Source organism: Muscardinus avellanarius, assembly GCF_963383645.1.
Source record: "Muscardinus avellanarius genome assembly, chromosome: 8".
Taxonomy (NCBI): Eukaryota; Metazoa; Chordata; class Mammalia; order Rodentia; family Gliridae; genus Muscardinus; species Muscardinus avellanarius.
This window is the reverse complement of record NC_137794.1, coordinates 109,702,796-109,720,084: the sequence shown is the minus strand read 5'-3', so window position 1 is coordinate 109,720,084 and position 17,289 is coordinate 109,702,796. Positions and strand designations below refer to the sequence as shown.

Genomic DNA, 17,289 nt, shown 5'->3' with positions numbered 1-17,289 from the left:
CTTCCCCCAGGCCGCACCTGGCACGGGCACATCTGTGCACCCTCCCCGAGGCCAGGCACATCTGTGCACCCTCCCCGAGGCCAGGCACATCTGTGCACCCTCCCCGAGGCCAGGCATTCCACAGGGCGGCTTTCACGGATGGTGCCAGTTTCTAAGGAGAGTGCAGCCTCCCTGAGGGAAAGCCACCAGAACAGGTTGATGCTGTCAGGAGACTAGTTTAAATGGCTAAAGGGCCTACAACTTGCAACATTTTGCGTGAGTTTTATTTTTTTTTTAACCCCTGTAATCTGACATAAGCCAATACATTTCTATCTAGACAATCTGGGCCATCTCCCCCAGTCCAGACTGACTGGTGCCCATTCTTCTCTTTTAGGAGAACACTGAGGGCCTTGAGTACCTGTCTTTGGGCCCCAGAGTGGAGCAGCAGAACCTCAGGCACCACGCATCCCTCCAGAAACGGCGAGAGCTCTTGACAGACCAGACAGGAACAGCAGCAGTCCCCGGCCCATAGGCAGGCTCCCAGGGAGCCTGGGATTCCCCGGGGCCCGGGCTCGGCCCCAGCACCTGGCTGGTCCTAGGGCTCGTGCACCACCTCTGGCCGCACTTCTCTCAGGCCCACCTGTATCCTGCTCTTCGCAGCGAGTGTACAAAGTACCAAGTGCTCCTGGGGTGGCCGCCTCTGTTAAGAGCGGACGCAGCTAATGTCCCACCCTTCCCATCAGCACGAGATGGTCAGCGACTGAGGGCACCGCCCTTCATGGAAATCAGCCACTGAACACAACGCATTCCCTCTTTCTCTGATTTCTGAATCCTCATCCTCGCCTGCTGGCTCTCAAGGGTACCCTGAGTACCCCCTAAGGGCCAAAGTGCCCCCTGAAGTTACAGTAAGCTGTGGACACAAGCCTGGGGTCCCAACGAGCCCGGAGCCTCATTTCCAAAGCCACTTCTCGATAGCTTTATTCCTAAAAGGCCTGAAGACTGACTGTCTGGTACAATTTCTGACATGAAAACCCACTCAGGTGAGCAGGACTCCTTCCACACAGGTCAAATGGCACTGTTCACTGCACAGTGGAGAACATTTACCTAAAAGTCAGTGTTCTACCATAGCCATCACGCTGCTGAGAAATCCAAACTCAACAACCTCAGATTGCTCTTTTGTGCATAGCGTCTCGGCAGCACAGAACGTCTGGTAATACCAGGCCATCCCGCTAGATGGCGCAGCTCAAGAGTTTGGCTAAATCTCCCAGCAGCCCAGGCAAGAGGTACTCACTATGACGATGAAGGTTAGCACCACGAACACGAAGCGGAACCAGATTTCCAAATGGGAGAACGCGGGGTCATACGTTTTCCACTGAAACGGAAAACAGAAAATGATATGAAAAAATGCACTTAAGAGGAGATAATTCAACTATTGCTAAGAGTCAGCCCTATATGCGAAGCTCATTTAAAGTATTTGCTCCTTTTATTTTCCTACATGGTGCAAAATTTTAACCCTTCATACTTTTTACCTATTAGAGAACACAGATGAAAAAAACTTAATTACCAAAAGCTGAAAGTGGTTTAAAATGATGAATCTGGCTGGTAAATTATTGTTATCATGATTTGGATTTTAAATCTGTTATCAAAAATCAACCTTGTCAATCTCTTTATTAGAAAAAGACATTCCATTAAAAGAAACAGATTTTTATAAGATAAAAAAGTGGGAGTATAATTCCCTAAAAGAGTTTAAATGAAGCACATGCTATGAACCTGAAACCAGAAGAGTACAGACTCCTCTTGTGAGCCGAGGGTGCCGGCGCCACCTGCTGACAGCAGGGCAGAAGGCAGGAGCCTGTGGCTAACCAGACCCTGGAACACTGCGCTGCACTGGGCCAGTGCGCTGTCCCATCATTTTGATGCATTGAGTTAAAATCATCTGAGCAATTTTAACAAACAAACTTCAGAACAGTTACACTAGATTTACCTAAAACATTCACACATACACACACACACACACACACACACACACCCCACTGCATATGAGAACAGTTTAAGACACTGGACCCGAGGAAGCAGCGCCGGGCATTACCTGTGGCTGAGGGGAAGCAGGAGTGGCCTCTAGGTCCCCAGTCATGGGGAAACCCGCAGGGGCAGCGCGGGCAGCTCCGCAGGGCTGAGTGCTTGGAGAGGAGGCCTGTGCTGACAGCACCCAACACTACCCAAATGCTGGCCAGGGCAGGAGCGAGCAGGAATGATACACAGGCTGGGGAGAGGACCCCGCGGGCCAGCGCCTGTACCCACAGGCCAGCGATGGCGCCTGGTCCGAAAGAAGAAAACCTGCGAGCCCAGGGCAGCAGGCAGCGTACGCTTTTAGCACAGTGGAAAGTCGGACGCAGACTAACGCTGCTCTGGCCTCAGCCAGTCAGGCCGGAAGAGATCACAACGTTTCCACATGATGAACAAGATCCCAGAATCCATGTGAAAATACAAGACCTAGAAACCACTAATGGCTGCGCTGAATGGAATATACCAGGCAGGCAAAACAACAACAAGAAAAAGCAGGATGAGGAAAAACCCAGAAATCACGAAGGACTGAAGTAGGAGAGGACGCCGCCAGGACCCTGGACAAAAGGCACAGTACACCACCCAGCACGGGAGACAGCCAGGGCGGGCTGACTCTGGGGGTTGGTGAAGGCAAAGACATGCACGGGGGCCACCAGGACAGAAGGCGGAGACCGGGAGGTAAGCAGGGTGATCTGCTGGGGCTGCTTCAAACAGAAAAAAACCGGAGTTCTGGGGGCAAGAGAGGTGGCCCTCGAAAAACGTGGAGAAATGATAGCTAAAACATTTCCAAATTTGATGAAAACTCAACTCACAAATCCAAGAACTCACTAAGCCCCAAGCACAAAATACACGAAGAAAAGTACAGCAAGGAACACTGTGATTGTATTGACACACGCAAAACACGTCAAGGGGACAACGGCAAGGGGCGGGAGGGGAGGGCCACTGTTCACAGGTCAAAGGTAAGGATAACAGATTGATTTCCTGCTGGAAAAATGAAAGCCAGAAGATAGTGACCACCATTTTTTTGTTGTTTTTGGTGGTACTGGGGTTCCTGGAAGCCCTTCTACCTCCGGGCTACACTCCCAGACCTATTTTTGCATTTTTATTTGGAAACAGGGTCTCCTAAGCCAGCGCGCGTGGCTGGCTTCGAACCTGCGCGATCCTCCTGTCTCTGCCTCCTTAGAGCGGGGATTACAAGCGTGCGCCACAACACCCGGCTGTGACCACCATTTTTAAAGCATTATAAATTAAAGCCACTACACACCTATTAAAATGGCTGTAATTTATTATTATTATTTTTTTTTTTTTTGGTACTAGAATGGAACCCAGGGGCATTCTACCTCCAAGCTACACCCTCAGCCCTATTTTTTATTCTTTATTTTGAAACAGGGCCTCACTAAGTTGTAGCAGGCCTCACTAAGTACCTGAGGATGGTTACAAACCTGCGATCCTCTGGTCTCAGCCTCCCAAGTACTGGGATTACAAGTGTGCGCCACCACGCCCGACATTAGAATGGCTGTAATTTTAAAACTGACCATACCAGGCATGGACAGGGACCTAAAGCAACTGAAATGTTTACCTGCTGCTGGTGGGAGGGTAAAATGACACAATGTAAACCGTCTGCCAGGTGCTTAATCCTCTGACCCAGCCATCCACCCACGACTAGTATTTATTCACGGGAAATGAAAGCAGATGTCCTGACAAAGGTTCGCATTCAGATGTCCACAGTGGCCTTCTATAAGAGCCCTGGGCTGGATGCAATCCAAATGTCCATCAGTAGGTGGCTGGATAAGCAACACTTCCTCCAAGCACGCAGTGAACTCAGGAACAAAAGTAACGAACAATGGATACACTCAACATAACTATGTGGCAAGAATACCAACATTTTGAATGAATATATACTGTATTACTCCATTTACATAAAATTCCTCAAAAGGCAGGTGAATCTGTAATACAAGCGTGCCAGCGAAGAGAAATGTTGGAGGAAAGGGGGACGCAACGGAGGTGATGGGTGTACTCGGTCCCGATTCATGGGGATGGCTTCCAGGGTCTGACATCCATCAAAATGGGTCGCATTTTATACTGCAAGTAGTATGTGCATTTCACTGCATGTCAGTATGCCTCAAGAAAACTGTGGCTATCAAATGGTATGTACATATATGTAATTTTTTTTTTTTTTTGTGTGTGTGTGTGTGTGTGTGTGGTACTGGGGTTCCTGGAAGCCCTTCTACCTCTGGGCTACACTCCCAGACCTATTTTATACTTTTTATTTGGAAACTGGGTCTCGTAAGCCAGTGTGGCTGGCTTCAAACCTGCGCGATCCTCCTGTCTCCGCCTCCCAAGCGCGGGGATTACAAGCGTGCGCCACTGTGGCCGGCTATCAACTGGTATTGATGGGAAAGTGGAGCTGAGCATAGGGAAGGGTTTTATGTTTTGAAGTCAGACAGCTGGGTTCAAATCCCAGATCCCCCACTCCCTCGCAGGGCACATGCCTAAGTCTCCACACCTCAGCTCCTCCCCCATAAAATGGTGTGCTATTACCTGTCACAGGATTATCATGACATTTATATGATGCATATAAAAAGTTAGCACAGTGCCTAGCAAAAGTTCAGTAAACAAAAGCTTCTATCATAAATCCAAAGCATAACCTAACCATATGACTATAGTCAAGTGTTTAAATTCTGATTTATCACTTCAGAATGACCACACAAGTGATTATGAGCATGAGGGTTGTTGATGTGAACACAATACTCAAATAGAAAAATTATCATATATGCTTTAGTTGAAAAAGCACTTTAAGGCACAGTCTAGACAAGAAAAAATAATTGTTACCATCAGAAAAGAACACGAAACATATTTGAAATAATAGTGATGAAAATATCTATTTTTAGCCTCAAAGGACTGTAATTCTTAAAAAAAAAGAAACCAGGAATTCCCGTAAAGAAGGGAGAGTGTGCCTTAAGATACTATCAGAGCAACAGAAAACAATTGATTCACCTTAAAAGTTTACGCTAGAAAATAATGCTTTACTAAATACATATAGCCAAGGTTAAAACATGCATTGTGTTCTAAAATATGAGTTAATAGGCTAGGCGTGCTGGCGCACACCTATAATTCCAGCTACTTAGGAGGCTGTGTCAGGAGAACCACAAGTTCAAAATCAGCTTGGGCAGCCTAGTGAGAGCCTATCTCAAACAAAAAAAAGGTGGGGGCTGGGATGTAGCTCAGTGGTAGAGCACCCCTGGGTTCACTACCACAATCAAATAAAGTAAGCCAGGCATGGTAGCACATGCCTGGAATCCCAGGACTCGGAGGCTGAGGCAGGGGGCTAGCAGTTTCCAGGCCAGCCTCAGCAACTTAGCGAGACCCTGTTTCCAAATGAAAACTAAAAAGGACTGAGGATGTAGCATGGAGGTAGAATGCCCTTGGGTTCAATTCCTAGTAAAGAAAATATATAAGAGCGAAAATAAGTGAGGGGCGTGGTGGCTCACGATTGTAATACCAGTACTTGGGAGGCTGAGACAGGAGGATCGTGCAGGTTCGAAGCCAGTCTCAGCTACCTTTAATGAGGTTCTCAGCAACGTAGTGAGATCCCGTTTCCAAATAAAATATAAAATAGGTCTGGGAGGATAGCCTGGAGGTAGAAGGCCCTGAGTTCCACACCCAGTACCACAAAAAATTAATTAAAATAAGTGAGAGTTTATGGGGGGGGGGACAGGACACTGGGAAGGAGGGGACCTAAAGTTAAGCTCCGGCTCTCCAGCCGGGCCCTGAGCACCAGCCCGGCACCCGGCGCAGGGGTCCCCTTGCATCCTCCTGCTGGAAGCTCCCTCACCGCTTCCCTCAGCAGCGCCTGAGAACCATGTGCTTCTCTGAGCCAGCACAGCCTGCCTCAGCCTGGCGTCCACCTGTACCAAAAGCCTGAGCAGAAGACCCTGCCCCGAGTTCAGCCAACAGATGCTGAAGCCCCGAGATGGGGCCCCGGCGCGCTGGGTCCCGGAGTCGGGCCGGGAGGGCACAGGCTCCCGCCAGCCACAGGCCAGTGCCTGAGCTGGCTAAGGCGAGCAGAGGCCGGAACTACGGTGCTTCTAGGTCTACTGCGTGGCTCCACTTCTATGGAATGAGCTGTGGAGATTTTTATTCTTAGCCCCCAACATATATTTTTGAAGTTGGAATGTAACATAAATACAGGAGTTACAGAGTGAGATGCGCAGGAAAGACTTGGGCTGCAGACAGACATCTCCCCTGCAGCCCTGGCACCGCCGCTCGCGCGGTGGCTTTCGGAGTCACAGAGCCGTCTTTGTGCTCTCGGACACTCGGCGCGGCCTGTGAGAGCATCAGGGACTCCTGCCTGGGTCACCCCTCCAGTTCCAGGGCCCTGGCTGCCTGCCCATCCACATGACACCTATGTGCACTCTGCCTGTTAGAAGATGACTCTGTCAGCAGGGAACAGGTGTTTTCTCCCGCCTCAGGGAGCCCTCTGACTGGGAAAGCCACAGAACGTGCGACGGTGAGGGCCACGGCGAGCCCCGGCGAGATCCAGCACCGGGCAGAACTCCTGGCATGGGGCCCTGTGCACAGCTGCACAGCTTGGGTTTCCAAGGCTTTAAAAACAATCTGCTGAAGAAACGTCGTGCAGAACTAGCTGGAATAAATGGAGAAGGACGTAGCAAGTAGAGACTCAAGAAGCCGGGTGGTCACAAAGCGTGGCCCACCACGCCTCTAACTGGCTGGGGACCAGGGCGACCACCATGGAGGGCTAAGGACCAGCCACAGGAGTTTGCTTTCATTAGTCCCTGGTCAAAGGGCACGGCTGAGTCAGAGGAGGAGGAAGTGAGGTGAGCCACTGGCTACCATAACTCAAGGTCACACTTAGAGGGGCAGCTGGCCCAGAGCAACCGCAAGGTCCAGGCTGCCTAGGAGACTGGGTGTGCAGAGCGCCCCAACAGCTCACGGGAGAGCCCCGCCCAGCACGGGCGCCCTGTGGCCGACCACACCAACCGCTCGCAGGAGGAGAGGGGAGCGGGGCTGCGGGCGCAGCAGGCCCTTGACCTGCCCTTTTGCATTGTGGGTTTTCAGTTACCCTCTGCCAATCACAGTCCAAAATATCAAGTGGAAAATTCCAAAAATAAACAATTTTAAGCCGCCTACTGTTCTGAGCAGTGTGATGAAGTCGCACCCTGTCCTGCTTTGCTCCACCAGGGATGGAAATCGTCCTCTTGTCAATAGGCCCATGCTGCACTGCATGTGTGTTGAGGAAACACCCCAAGCACCCGTCGACACAATGGATAAACTGTGGTCTATTCATACAGTGAAATATTCAGGAGAAAGAAGAAGCACAGATACACTCAACCACGCGGGCGAACCTTGAGAACGTCACGCTAATACAAGCAGCCCATACACACGCCGCGCTGTGCAGCCCTGTTCACATGGAATGTCCAGTGCGGCTAACCCACACAGAGCGGGTAGGGACCGTGGGCAAGGACCCGGGGACGGCTGCTAACAGGCTCCTCGTGTGGGGAGGCGGGCTCCGGACTCAGACGGTGGCACTGGCCGCACACCTCTGAGGATGCTAAAAACCACTGAGCCCTATACTTCAAAAGGTAAACCTCATGGTACGTGGATTCCAGCTCAATAAAGCTATTGTTTTAATGTACCCATGGGCTGCCTCATTTACTATTCATAATTCTCTGAGGCAGCTACTTTACAGAGAAGGAACCTGGGCCTCGATGGTAAACGCCAGGGCGGGGACGAGACCACAGCTCCCGTACACAATCTGAAGCCCTTGCTCTGGGATGATCTGCTGGTCCTACTGACCGAAAGAGCTGAGGAGCAGGAGGCAGGTCCCAGCCGACGAGAGGAGGCGCCTTCCTCACCAGGAGCTGTGGCAGGGCCTGCTCCAGAGGGGGCGCCCTCAAGAGGCCTCAGCTGCCTCCAGCTGGACACCACCACGCTCCATTTAAAAAAATCTCAGAACAGAGCCAAACGTGGTGGCGCACACTTGTAATCCCAGCACTTGGGAGGCTGAGACAGGAGAATCATGCAGGTTCAAAGCCAGCGTCAATGCCGGGCGTGGTGGTGCACGCTTGTAATCCCTGCGCTTGGGAGGCGGAGACAGGAGGATCGCGCTGGTTTGGAGCCAGCCTCGCTGGCTTAAGAGACCCTGTTTCCAAATTTAAAAATATAAAATAGGTCTGGGAGTGTAGCCCGGAGTTAGAAGGGCTTCCAGGAACCCCAGTACCACCAAAAAATATAAAAAATAAAAAAACGAAGCCAGCCTCAGCTACTTAGTGAGGCTCTCAGCAACTTAGTGAGACCCTGTTCCAAAATAAATAAAAAATAGGGCTGGGAATCCAGGCATGGTGGCGCACACCTGTAATCCCTGCACTTGGGAGGCTGAGACAGGAGGATCGCATGGTTCGAAGCCAGCCTCAGCTACTTAGTGAGGTTCTCAGCAACTTAATGAGACCCTGCTTCCAAATAAAATATAAAATAGGTTTGGGAGTATAGCCCAGAGGTAGAAAGCCTCTGGGTTCCACCCCCAGTACCAATTAAAAAAAGAAATAGGGCCGGAGATGTAGCTCGGGGGTAGAATGCTCCTGGGTTCCATCCCCAGTAATGCAATAAATAAATAAATAAATAAATAAAATATTAAATCTCAGAAAATGAGGGTTTCTAATTTCTACCATTTCCTTAAGCTTTGCTTGGTTCTACACACTTAGAAATTGTGGCTTCCCTGTCCAAAACAACCTTACTAGACACTCAACAGCCGCCATGGGTGCAGGCGCAGCGGCCGTGTACCTACCGTGAAGTTCATCTCCTTGATGGGCAGCTGCAGGTGCTCGAATCCCACGGTCACTGTGTACTGAGTGTAGTTCAAGTAGCCAAGGTGCGCCACAATGATTTCTGCGCATTTCTGCAAATACAAGGAAGATGTGTGTCTTTAAAGAGAGCAAGGAGGAGCCAGGCGAGGTGCCCAACTGACCCCTAAGTATCGCATTTCAACAAGAGGCGAGGAGAAGGCGTGAGCTCTAGGGAAGCACTCAGAGCCAGAAACAGCCGGATGCCAGCACAGAACAGTTCCTAGAAAGAACACCCAAAGGAGTATTTTTGGAACGTAGTATATGATTTACGGTAATGAGAATTGTCCTACTTTAGATGATTGGAAAAAAAAGCATCGCCTGCATAAAAAGTTAATCACGTGACAACACAAATCCAGCGTTTCTGTCCACCCACTGACGCGCGGGGCAGCTGCAGGCTGAGACGCGGAGGGTCGATCACTGTGGCAGCCCAATCGTCCTGGCCCACCTATCGGGTGGTCGTAGACACACAGAGTGGGTGGTGTCTTTTTCTCCCCCCCCCTTCAGCCTGTCATTCCCTATACAGATCCTCCCTTTGTCAAAAGGAAAGGCTATGCTAGGCGTGGTGGCGCAGGCCTGTAATCCCAGTACTTGGGTGGCCGAGACAGGAGGACCACAGGTTTGCAGACAGTCTCAGCAATTTATGAAGCTCTCAGCAACTTAGTGAGACCATTTTCCAAATGAAAAATAAAATAGGTCTGGGGGGTGTACCCCAGAGGTAGAAAGCCCATGGGTTCCATCCATCCCTAGTAACACACACACACACACACACACACACACACACACACACACACACCAAGGGCTGGGCCGAAGGCTGCAAGTGGATTATGTGGCCACTTAAAGGTGGGCAGGGAGCCTGGTTCACTTGTCCTTCAGAATTAGGAACTGGGTCTCCTCTGGTCTCCTCCACCTGCTGCCCATCAGAAGTGGCGAGGAGGATGAGGCTCTCTTGGGCTGCACTAGCCGAGCCTCACAGCCAGGGACCCCCGAGACGGCCCCGAGACCAGCAAGCCCTCCCGCAGCGCTCCGGCACTGAGCAGACACACGCGCCTGTGCCGCAAGGCAGTCCAGCCGCTGGCCAGAACTTGTGTGGCTTTTCGAGGGGCTCTGAGCGGGGCAGTGAGCTCTCCGGGCTCCTCATTTGAAGTGACTACCTGCCTCTGGGCAGCTGAGTGTGTGGTCCACGTTCCCAGCAAAACTAGCCCGGCTCCCCCTCCCTATACCTAGACACAGGTGCCATCAGGGAGTGAGGGACGGGAACGCACAGGTTCATCATCAGTAAAGACTTTTCTCCTGGACACAGAAGAGCGCGTTACGAGCCAAGGATGGTCCCCGGCATGTTTTAATTAGCATGTGGTACAGTGCAGGCTGCATATTCTTTCACACTCCAGAGCCACAGCGAGGACCTGCGGGTCCCGCGGCCGAGCCATGGCTCACCTATCGCAGGCGGATCACGAGGCGCCCGGCCAAAGGACCGCAGCTTTCTCACCTGCAAGGTGCAGACAGCCGCCAGTAGGGCTGAGGATGCTTTTCTTTACATCACAAAGGAAAGGAAAGGGGAGGGGAAGGGAGCCAGGCGCAGTGGCACACACACCTATAATCCCAGCTGCTGGGGAGGCTGAGGCAGGACAGTCTCAAGTTCAAGGCCAGCCAGAGACACTTAGTGAGACCCTGTCTCAAAATAAAGTAAAAGCCAGCATTTGGGAGGCTGAGACAGGAGGATCGTGGTTCACAGATAGCTTCAGCTATTTAGGCCCTTTGCAACTCAGTGAGACCCTGTTTCAGAATAAAGAATGAAAAATAGGGCTGGGAGTGGAGCTCGGAAGTAGAATGTTACTGGGTTCTACCCCCAGTACTGCAAAAAATAAAGTAAAATGGCTGAGGTATAGCTCAGATGTACGGCACTTGTCCTTGCATGTTTGAGGCCCAGGATTCAATCTCCCAGAACCATAAAAAATTAAATAAAGTAAATATACTTATGAGGTGGTAAAGATTTCTGCAACATAAAGACCCCATGTTCCCCGTGTCAGGACAAGACTCCTTGGGGGCTAGGGAGAGACCTCCTGAGGGAGACGAGTGTTCACTGCAGCGGGGCCAGCGCTGGGCGCGGGAGGAGCCCCGCAGGTGTCCTGAGGAGCGCTCAGGTGCCCACGGAGCCCAGGCAGCCCGGCTCCCCGGTCCCAGGTTCAAGTCCTGTGTGCTGGAAAACCCTGGGGGGGAAGCCACTGTCCCCACTCTGCTGGACAGGGCCGCACCGTCAGCCAGCTCACCTGTCCAAAAGCCCAGCCGTCCGTATCTCCTATTAAAGGTCACCAGAGAAGGTGGCCGCCAGGCCCCAGGGTACTTCCCCCCTGGCATTCCTTCTTGGCAGGGCGCAGGCCTGTGTCACTGTCCCTAGCCACTGTAGTAATGAGGAGGGTGTGTCATGGTTGAGGGACCGGCTTCAGGACAAAGAACCCAGGCTTGGTGTGGCCCTCCACTGACAGACCTGGGCTCTGATCGTCTCGCCCGCAGGCCTGTGTGAGGACGTAATGAGCCGATGGAAGCGCTCAGAGCGGCGCCTCACAGAGCCGAGGCAGGGCCGGCGGCGCCTGCGATCCCTGGTCTCCTCCTTTAATAAAACGCCCCTGTGCCAGGATCTGTTGCGCCTGCGTCCTCCTTGCTACAGCATGGGTGGGCTCCGAGTCTGTGATCCGGAGCAGAATATGGTGCCAATGAAAGCAAGAGTGAGGGTGCATTTCCTCCCTGGCCCCTCAGGTGACCTGTGACCCAGCGTGGCCTGGGCTCTCCACCCACCCCGCCATGGATGCCCACAGCGCCCCCACGCCCCCATAAGCAAGAATGACCCGGAGGGGGACAGGCCTTCATCCGAGAGGTGGGCCCCATGTTCCCCAAGAGACAAGCAGGCTGGGAGTTACCCAAGCAGTAACACAGGTATGTGTGCGATTGGGTGTGTGTGCACGGTGTGTGTACATGTGTATACACCTGCATGTGAGTTGAGAATTTCCTTTTTCTTTTCTTATTTGGAGGATTGAACTCAGGGGCATTCTACTACTAAACTATATTCCCAGCTCTTGTTTTTGTATTTTAGTTTAGTTTAGTAGTTTCGTTTGGTGGTCCCGGGGTTCCTGGAAACCCTTCTACCTCCGGGCTACACTCCCAGACCTATTTTATATATTTTTTTCAATTTGGAAACAGCGTCTCTTAAGCCAGTGAGGCTGGCTTTGAACCTGCGCAATCCTCCTGTCTCTGCCTCCCAAGTGCGGGGATTACAAGCGTGCCCACCGTGCCCGGCCTGTATTTTATTTTGAGACAAGGTCTCATGAAGTTACCACACACTGGCTTCTAACCTACAATCCTCCTGCCTCAGCCATGTGAGTGGCTGCAATTCCAGGCTTGTACAAGCGTGCCCAGTGAGCTACCAGTTTCTAAGGTCAACAATATAAAGTGGAATGAATTCATTTTCTTTTCTTTTTTTTTTTTTTACTACCTGTGGAGCTGTGGAACAACTCACCCCTGCACACGTGAGGGTCCTCGTCCGATTGTGAACCTTATTATGAATATACATTGTGGTTCCATCTTGAGCCACACCGTTGACTTTGACAGTCATGGGGAAGCTTGTCTTAATAGAAGTTTCTACAAAAGGAAGAAATTCAGTATCAGAGACCACTGGTACCTCCCACTAACAAAGGTGCCTGCGGGTTCTGCCAGGCAGGAGCTCAGGGAGCCTGATGAGCCCAAGGGCATCCTGAGGCCAGGGCCCTCCCCCTGCTTAAAGCCACAGCACGCGCAGGGAATGCTTTTCTACTAGTCTACCTCGAGCCCACTGAGGAGGGGCCACTGTCCACATCCCAGACCCATCAGTTTCATTTCACAAAAGGGCAAATATTTCATGGCTAGTGAAACTACATGTTTAATTTCCCATATGAATTTTCATTCAACTTTATTTTTTATGGTACTGGAGATGGAAGCCAGGGGCATTCTACCACCAAGCTAGACCCCCAGCCCTACTTTATTCTTTTTTAAATTTTGAAACAGGGTCTCACTAAGTTGCACATGGCCTCACTAAATTGCTGAGGCTGACCTCGAACCTCTGATCCTCCTGACTCAGCCTCCCAAGTACTAGAATAACAAGTGTACATCACCACGTCCAGCTTTCACTCAACTTTATACCGAAAGAGAAATAGATTTCTACCTTTTTCTGACAATATAACTTATTTCTTTTTTTTTTTTCTTTTTCTTTTTGGTGGTACTGGGGTTCCTGGAAGCCCTTCTACATCCAGGCTGCACTCCCAGACCTATTTTATATTTTTATTTGGAGACAGCGTCTCGTAAGTCAGCGAGGCTGGCTTCGAACCTGCGCGATCCTCCTGTCTCCGCCTCCCAAGCGCGGGGATTACAAGCGTGCGCCACCACGCATGGCTAACTTATTTCCTAATTATATTCTCATTACAAAATGCCAAGGAACAAAACATATAAAGATGGCAGTAAACACAATCCCACCACTTAGAGATAATCATAACTAACATTTTTGTGTCCATAGTTCTAGACCATTCCATTTCTAAGCATACAAATATACAGTGATAGAAAAAAATCATTTATGCTTTTTAAAATGTTACAAAAAGAAGCCAGGCGTGGTGGTGCACGCCTGTAATCCCAGGACTTGGGAAGCTAAGACAGGACGATCGGGGTTTGTGGCCAGCCTCAGCTACTTAGTGAGGCCCTCTGCAACTTAGGGAGACCCTGTTTCTAAATACAGAAGAAAAAATCAGGCTGGGCGTGTAGCTTGGTGGTAGAATGCTCCTGGGCTCAATTCCCAGCACCACACACACACACACAAAAGTTACAAGACAGGGATTTTCCTTTTGTGTCATGTATGTTTTTTCCACTTCATTTACTGTGGTCTCTTTTCAAGTTCTCTCCCACCCAGAGAACCTCATCTGAATTATCGAACAAGGACAATAATTTGGCTGACCATCTTCTCAGTTCTCCTCAGGAGGAAAGGAAATTAGCGTCATTTCAGATGAACAGAAGCTAATCATTATAAACAAGAGATGCCGAGGGCAGAGCTTCTCAGCCCTGACACCACGGATGCTCTGGGCTGGATAGATAGCGCCTTGCCGTGGGCATCTGTCCTGTGCACCACAGGATGTTGAGCGGCATCCCTGGTCTCTACCCATCAGATTCCAGCAGTACCCCCTCCTCCTCGCTGAGACAGCCCCAACGGGGCAGAGCCATTGCCTCGAGGTATCAGGACATAATTTTCTCCCAGATCCCCAGCGAGCTGATGAATCCTCCACAGCCGTGTGTTATAACTTGACCTCCCCCGGGACTCACTGAAGGGGCTTCCGACTTGTTCCTATTACAGATAACAATGAGCACTCTTAAACAACTATCTTCAGCACTAGTCCAAATATCTTAAAGTCCTTTCCACCTCCTAAATACGACAGTCCGTAGCAGACAAATCATCCCCCAACGTCAGGCCACATACCTTCTGACTGATCCAACTCGACCACGCAAGTCAACCATAGCTGCTGATTATACGTAGACAGTGGATTGGAACATATTTTAATTGGCTTTAGCTGCAAAAAGAAAAAAGAAAGAAAATTTAAAAATCCATGTGACCTTTTATTTAAGTTCACCCAGTACCTCATCTTACACACAGAATATACACTGCGCACAAAAGGCGTGAGCATCGGCTGTGAAACAGCACAGTCAATGCCGCCTTCCAGAGGAACAGACCAGTTCCAGCTGCAGCTCATTTCTGCCTCATCAAAGCCTTAGGCAGGAGTCCCACCTGGGGCCGCGGGGAGGCGCGTCCTTAAATACCAGAAAAGCCAACTCGGAGCACATGAAAAGGGCAGAATGGTGAGACAGAGACCAAGGGCGTGAGCTGCTGCGTCTCGATATTTATCTATTTAGCATCGGCAGGCCAGGCGTATGGCTATTTGACATTGGCTATTTTTAGCTTTAATAAACTCTTCATGTCCCTGGAGAGGAAAATTATAATTCTTCTGCAGTGTCTTTTGAAAGGCATAATACTGGTGTGGACGAGCAGTGGAATCTGGGGAGAGGGTTTAAGGGCCCACCTGCAGTTCCAAAGAAGAGCAGTACTCTAAAGCGCTACTCTGCAGGCCCTCGGCTTGCTTTTATATTTGAATACTTCTGCAAGCGTCTGAGTGAAATTTCCCAGGACCAAAGACTGCCTGAAAGCCACCAGGAATAAAAGCCATCAGAGGAGGAATAGTCTATTATTTATTTCTTTTGCACTACTGGGGACTGAGTCCAGGGGCATTCTACCACCTAGCTATATCCACAGCTATTTGTTGTGGGTTTTTTGTTTGTTTGTTTGTTTGTTTTGTTTTGTTTTTGGTGGTACTGGGGGTAGAACCCAGAGGCTTTCTACCTCCAGGCTATACTCCCAGATCTATTTTATATTTTATTTAGAAACAGGGTCTCACTAAGTTGCTGAAAGCCTCACTAAGTAGCTGAAGCTGGCTTTGAACCTGTGCGCGATCCTCCTGTCTCAGCCTCTCAAGTGCAGGGATTACAAGTGTGCACCACCACGCCCGGCATCCCTGGCTCTTTTTTGTTGTTGTTTTCAAACAGGTCTTGCTAGGTTGCTAAGAGTCTCACTACCTTTCTGAGCCTGTCCTTCAACATGCAATCCTCTTGTCTTAACCTCCCAAGTTCTAGGATTAGAGTTGTGTACCACCAAGCCCAGCTCCACACCTGATTTTATATTTTATTTAGAGATGGCCTTATTAAGCTGCCTAGGGTGGTCTCAAACTTGTGATCCTCCTGCCTCAGCCTCTCAAGTAGCTGGAATCACAGGTGTGTACCACCCATCGATGTATCAAGACACTGTCTTGCAGCCAGACGTGGCAGTGTACACCCATAAACCTAGTATGTGGGAGGCTGAAACAGCAGGATTGCTGATTCGAGAGCCTCAGCAACTTAAAAAGACTCTGTTTCAAGTTAAAATAAATAAATAAAAAGGGCTAGGGGAACCCAGTGTGGTAGCACACATTTGTAATCCTAGTACTTGGGAGGCTAAGACAGGAGTATCACAGATTCATAGCCAGCCTCAGAGATTCAGTGAGGCCCTCCACAATTTAGTGAGACCCTGTTTCAAAATAACAAATAAAAGGGCTTGGAGCATAGCTTGGATGTAGAATATGCCTGGGTTCAATCCCCAGTACTACACACACACACACACAAAATACTGTCTTTCTACAGTGAATCTCTCAGAAACAAGTCAGTTGATTTGGTGGAGTGCTATTTACAATGTCAAAGACAGACTTACATCCTGATAGACAGAAATTACACCTGCTGGCAGGGAGCATCTTGGCAGCACCTCCCAAACCAGCCTGTCGGCCCAAGAGTTAAAATAAAGGAAGATAAAGAAAGGTGAAGACAGGCTAAGCAGAGGGCCTCTCAAACCAGCAGCAGCAAAAAGAAGAACCCACTGGTGTAAAGTTTTAGGACATTTTTCTTCTTTGTCTTTTGAAAAATTGTAAGGTAGATCCAGCAGGGAGGTGGGGGAGCAGAAAGAACAGGGAACTAGGATCAAACGGTAAGATTTAAGCTGTATATACTATGGCGTCATGAAAATGCAGGACAACTGTGCTCCGTTACAGACCACGGCGGCATCCTTGTGCAGAGGAATGGCAGGGTGAGCTGCCTGGGCTCTAACAAGTTAGAATTTATTCAAGAAAACTGAAACTCTATTGAAAGTACCTGTTTTTCTCTATAAATAGTGAAGAATCAAGGCACATTTTACAGAGGGGTGGGACTCATTTAAACTGAGTTCACGCAAAGAATACCAAGAGATCAATAAAATAACTGCTCTTTCTAGAAACCTGGTGCAGAGGAAAAGACCAATTTGTAAAACATAAGACGACATGTCAGATGCCTAGGTCATCACTATTAGGACTTGTAGCTCAATAGGATTTCAGACACGAGGACTCAGGATATGTTAACCACCCTTTGGAAACGAACTGCCACTCCCCAAGAGGTAACACTTCCTAAGAACTGAGGTATTTGTTACAGGAATAAAGGTCATTTTAAGCAGACAAGAACCCCAAGGCAACAGCTGAGTAAGAAATACATGTGGCCTGCACACAAGCTGCAGGGTAAGGCAACCACATTCAAGACCTCTGGGCAGGACAGTCTCTCAGTGGCCCAGAAGCTGGTAATGCCCCAATAGCCACCTCTCACACCCAGGCTTACCTTTTTGCTATTATTTAGTGAAAAATTAGTTGCAGAAGTCTGAATCACTTTGGGTCCTAAAGTGTAAGAAAGAAGAAAAGGGGAAAGTCGGTTATCTCCTTATTGGTTATTTATTTTTTCAAATGCCAAGAAAGACTCATACTTTATACAGAGG

General features: G+C 49.7%; 1 protein-coding gene across 3 annotated transcripts in view; it reads right to left on the bottom strand.

The window, feature by feature from the left end:
• The window catches only part of TMEM181 (transmembrane protein 181), a gene marked incomplete at both ends in the record, with an annotated part of 65,791 nt that overhangs the window by 9,894 nt on the left and 38,608 nt on the right, over positions 1 to 17,289 (bottom strand). The window contains 5 exons of one of the 3 annotated variants that reach the window (XM_080700392.1): positions 1,271 to 1,351; positions 8,849 to 8,959; positions 12,394 to 12,539; positions 14,395 to 14,485; positions 17,136 to 17,191. In XM_080700392.1, the coding sequence (XP_080556518.1) occupies positions 1,271 to 1,351; positions 8,849 to 8,959; positions 12,394 to 12,539; positions 14,395 to 14,485; positions 17,136 to 17,191 (485 nt within the window). The remainder of the gene's footprint in view (positions 1 to 1,270; positions 1,352 to 8,848; positions 8,960 to 12,393; positions 12,540 to 14,394; positions 14,486 to 17,135; positions 17,192 to 17,289) is intronic. The other 2 variants (XM_080700394.1, XM_080700393.1) reach the window with 2 other exon arrangements.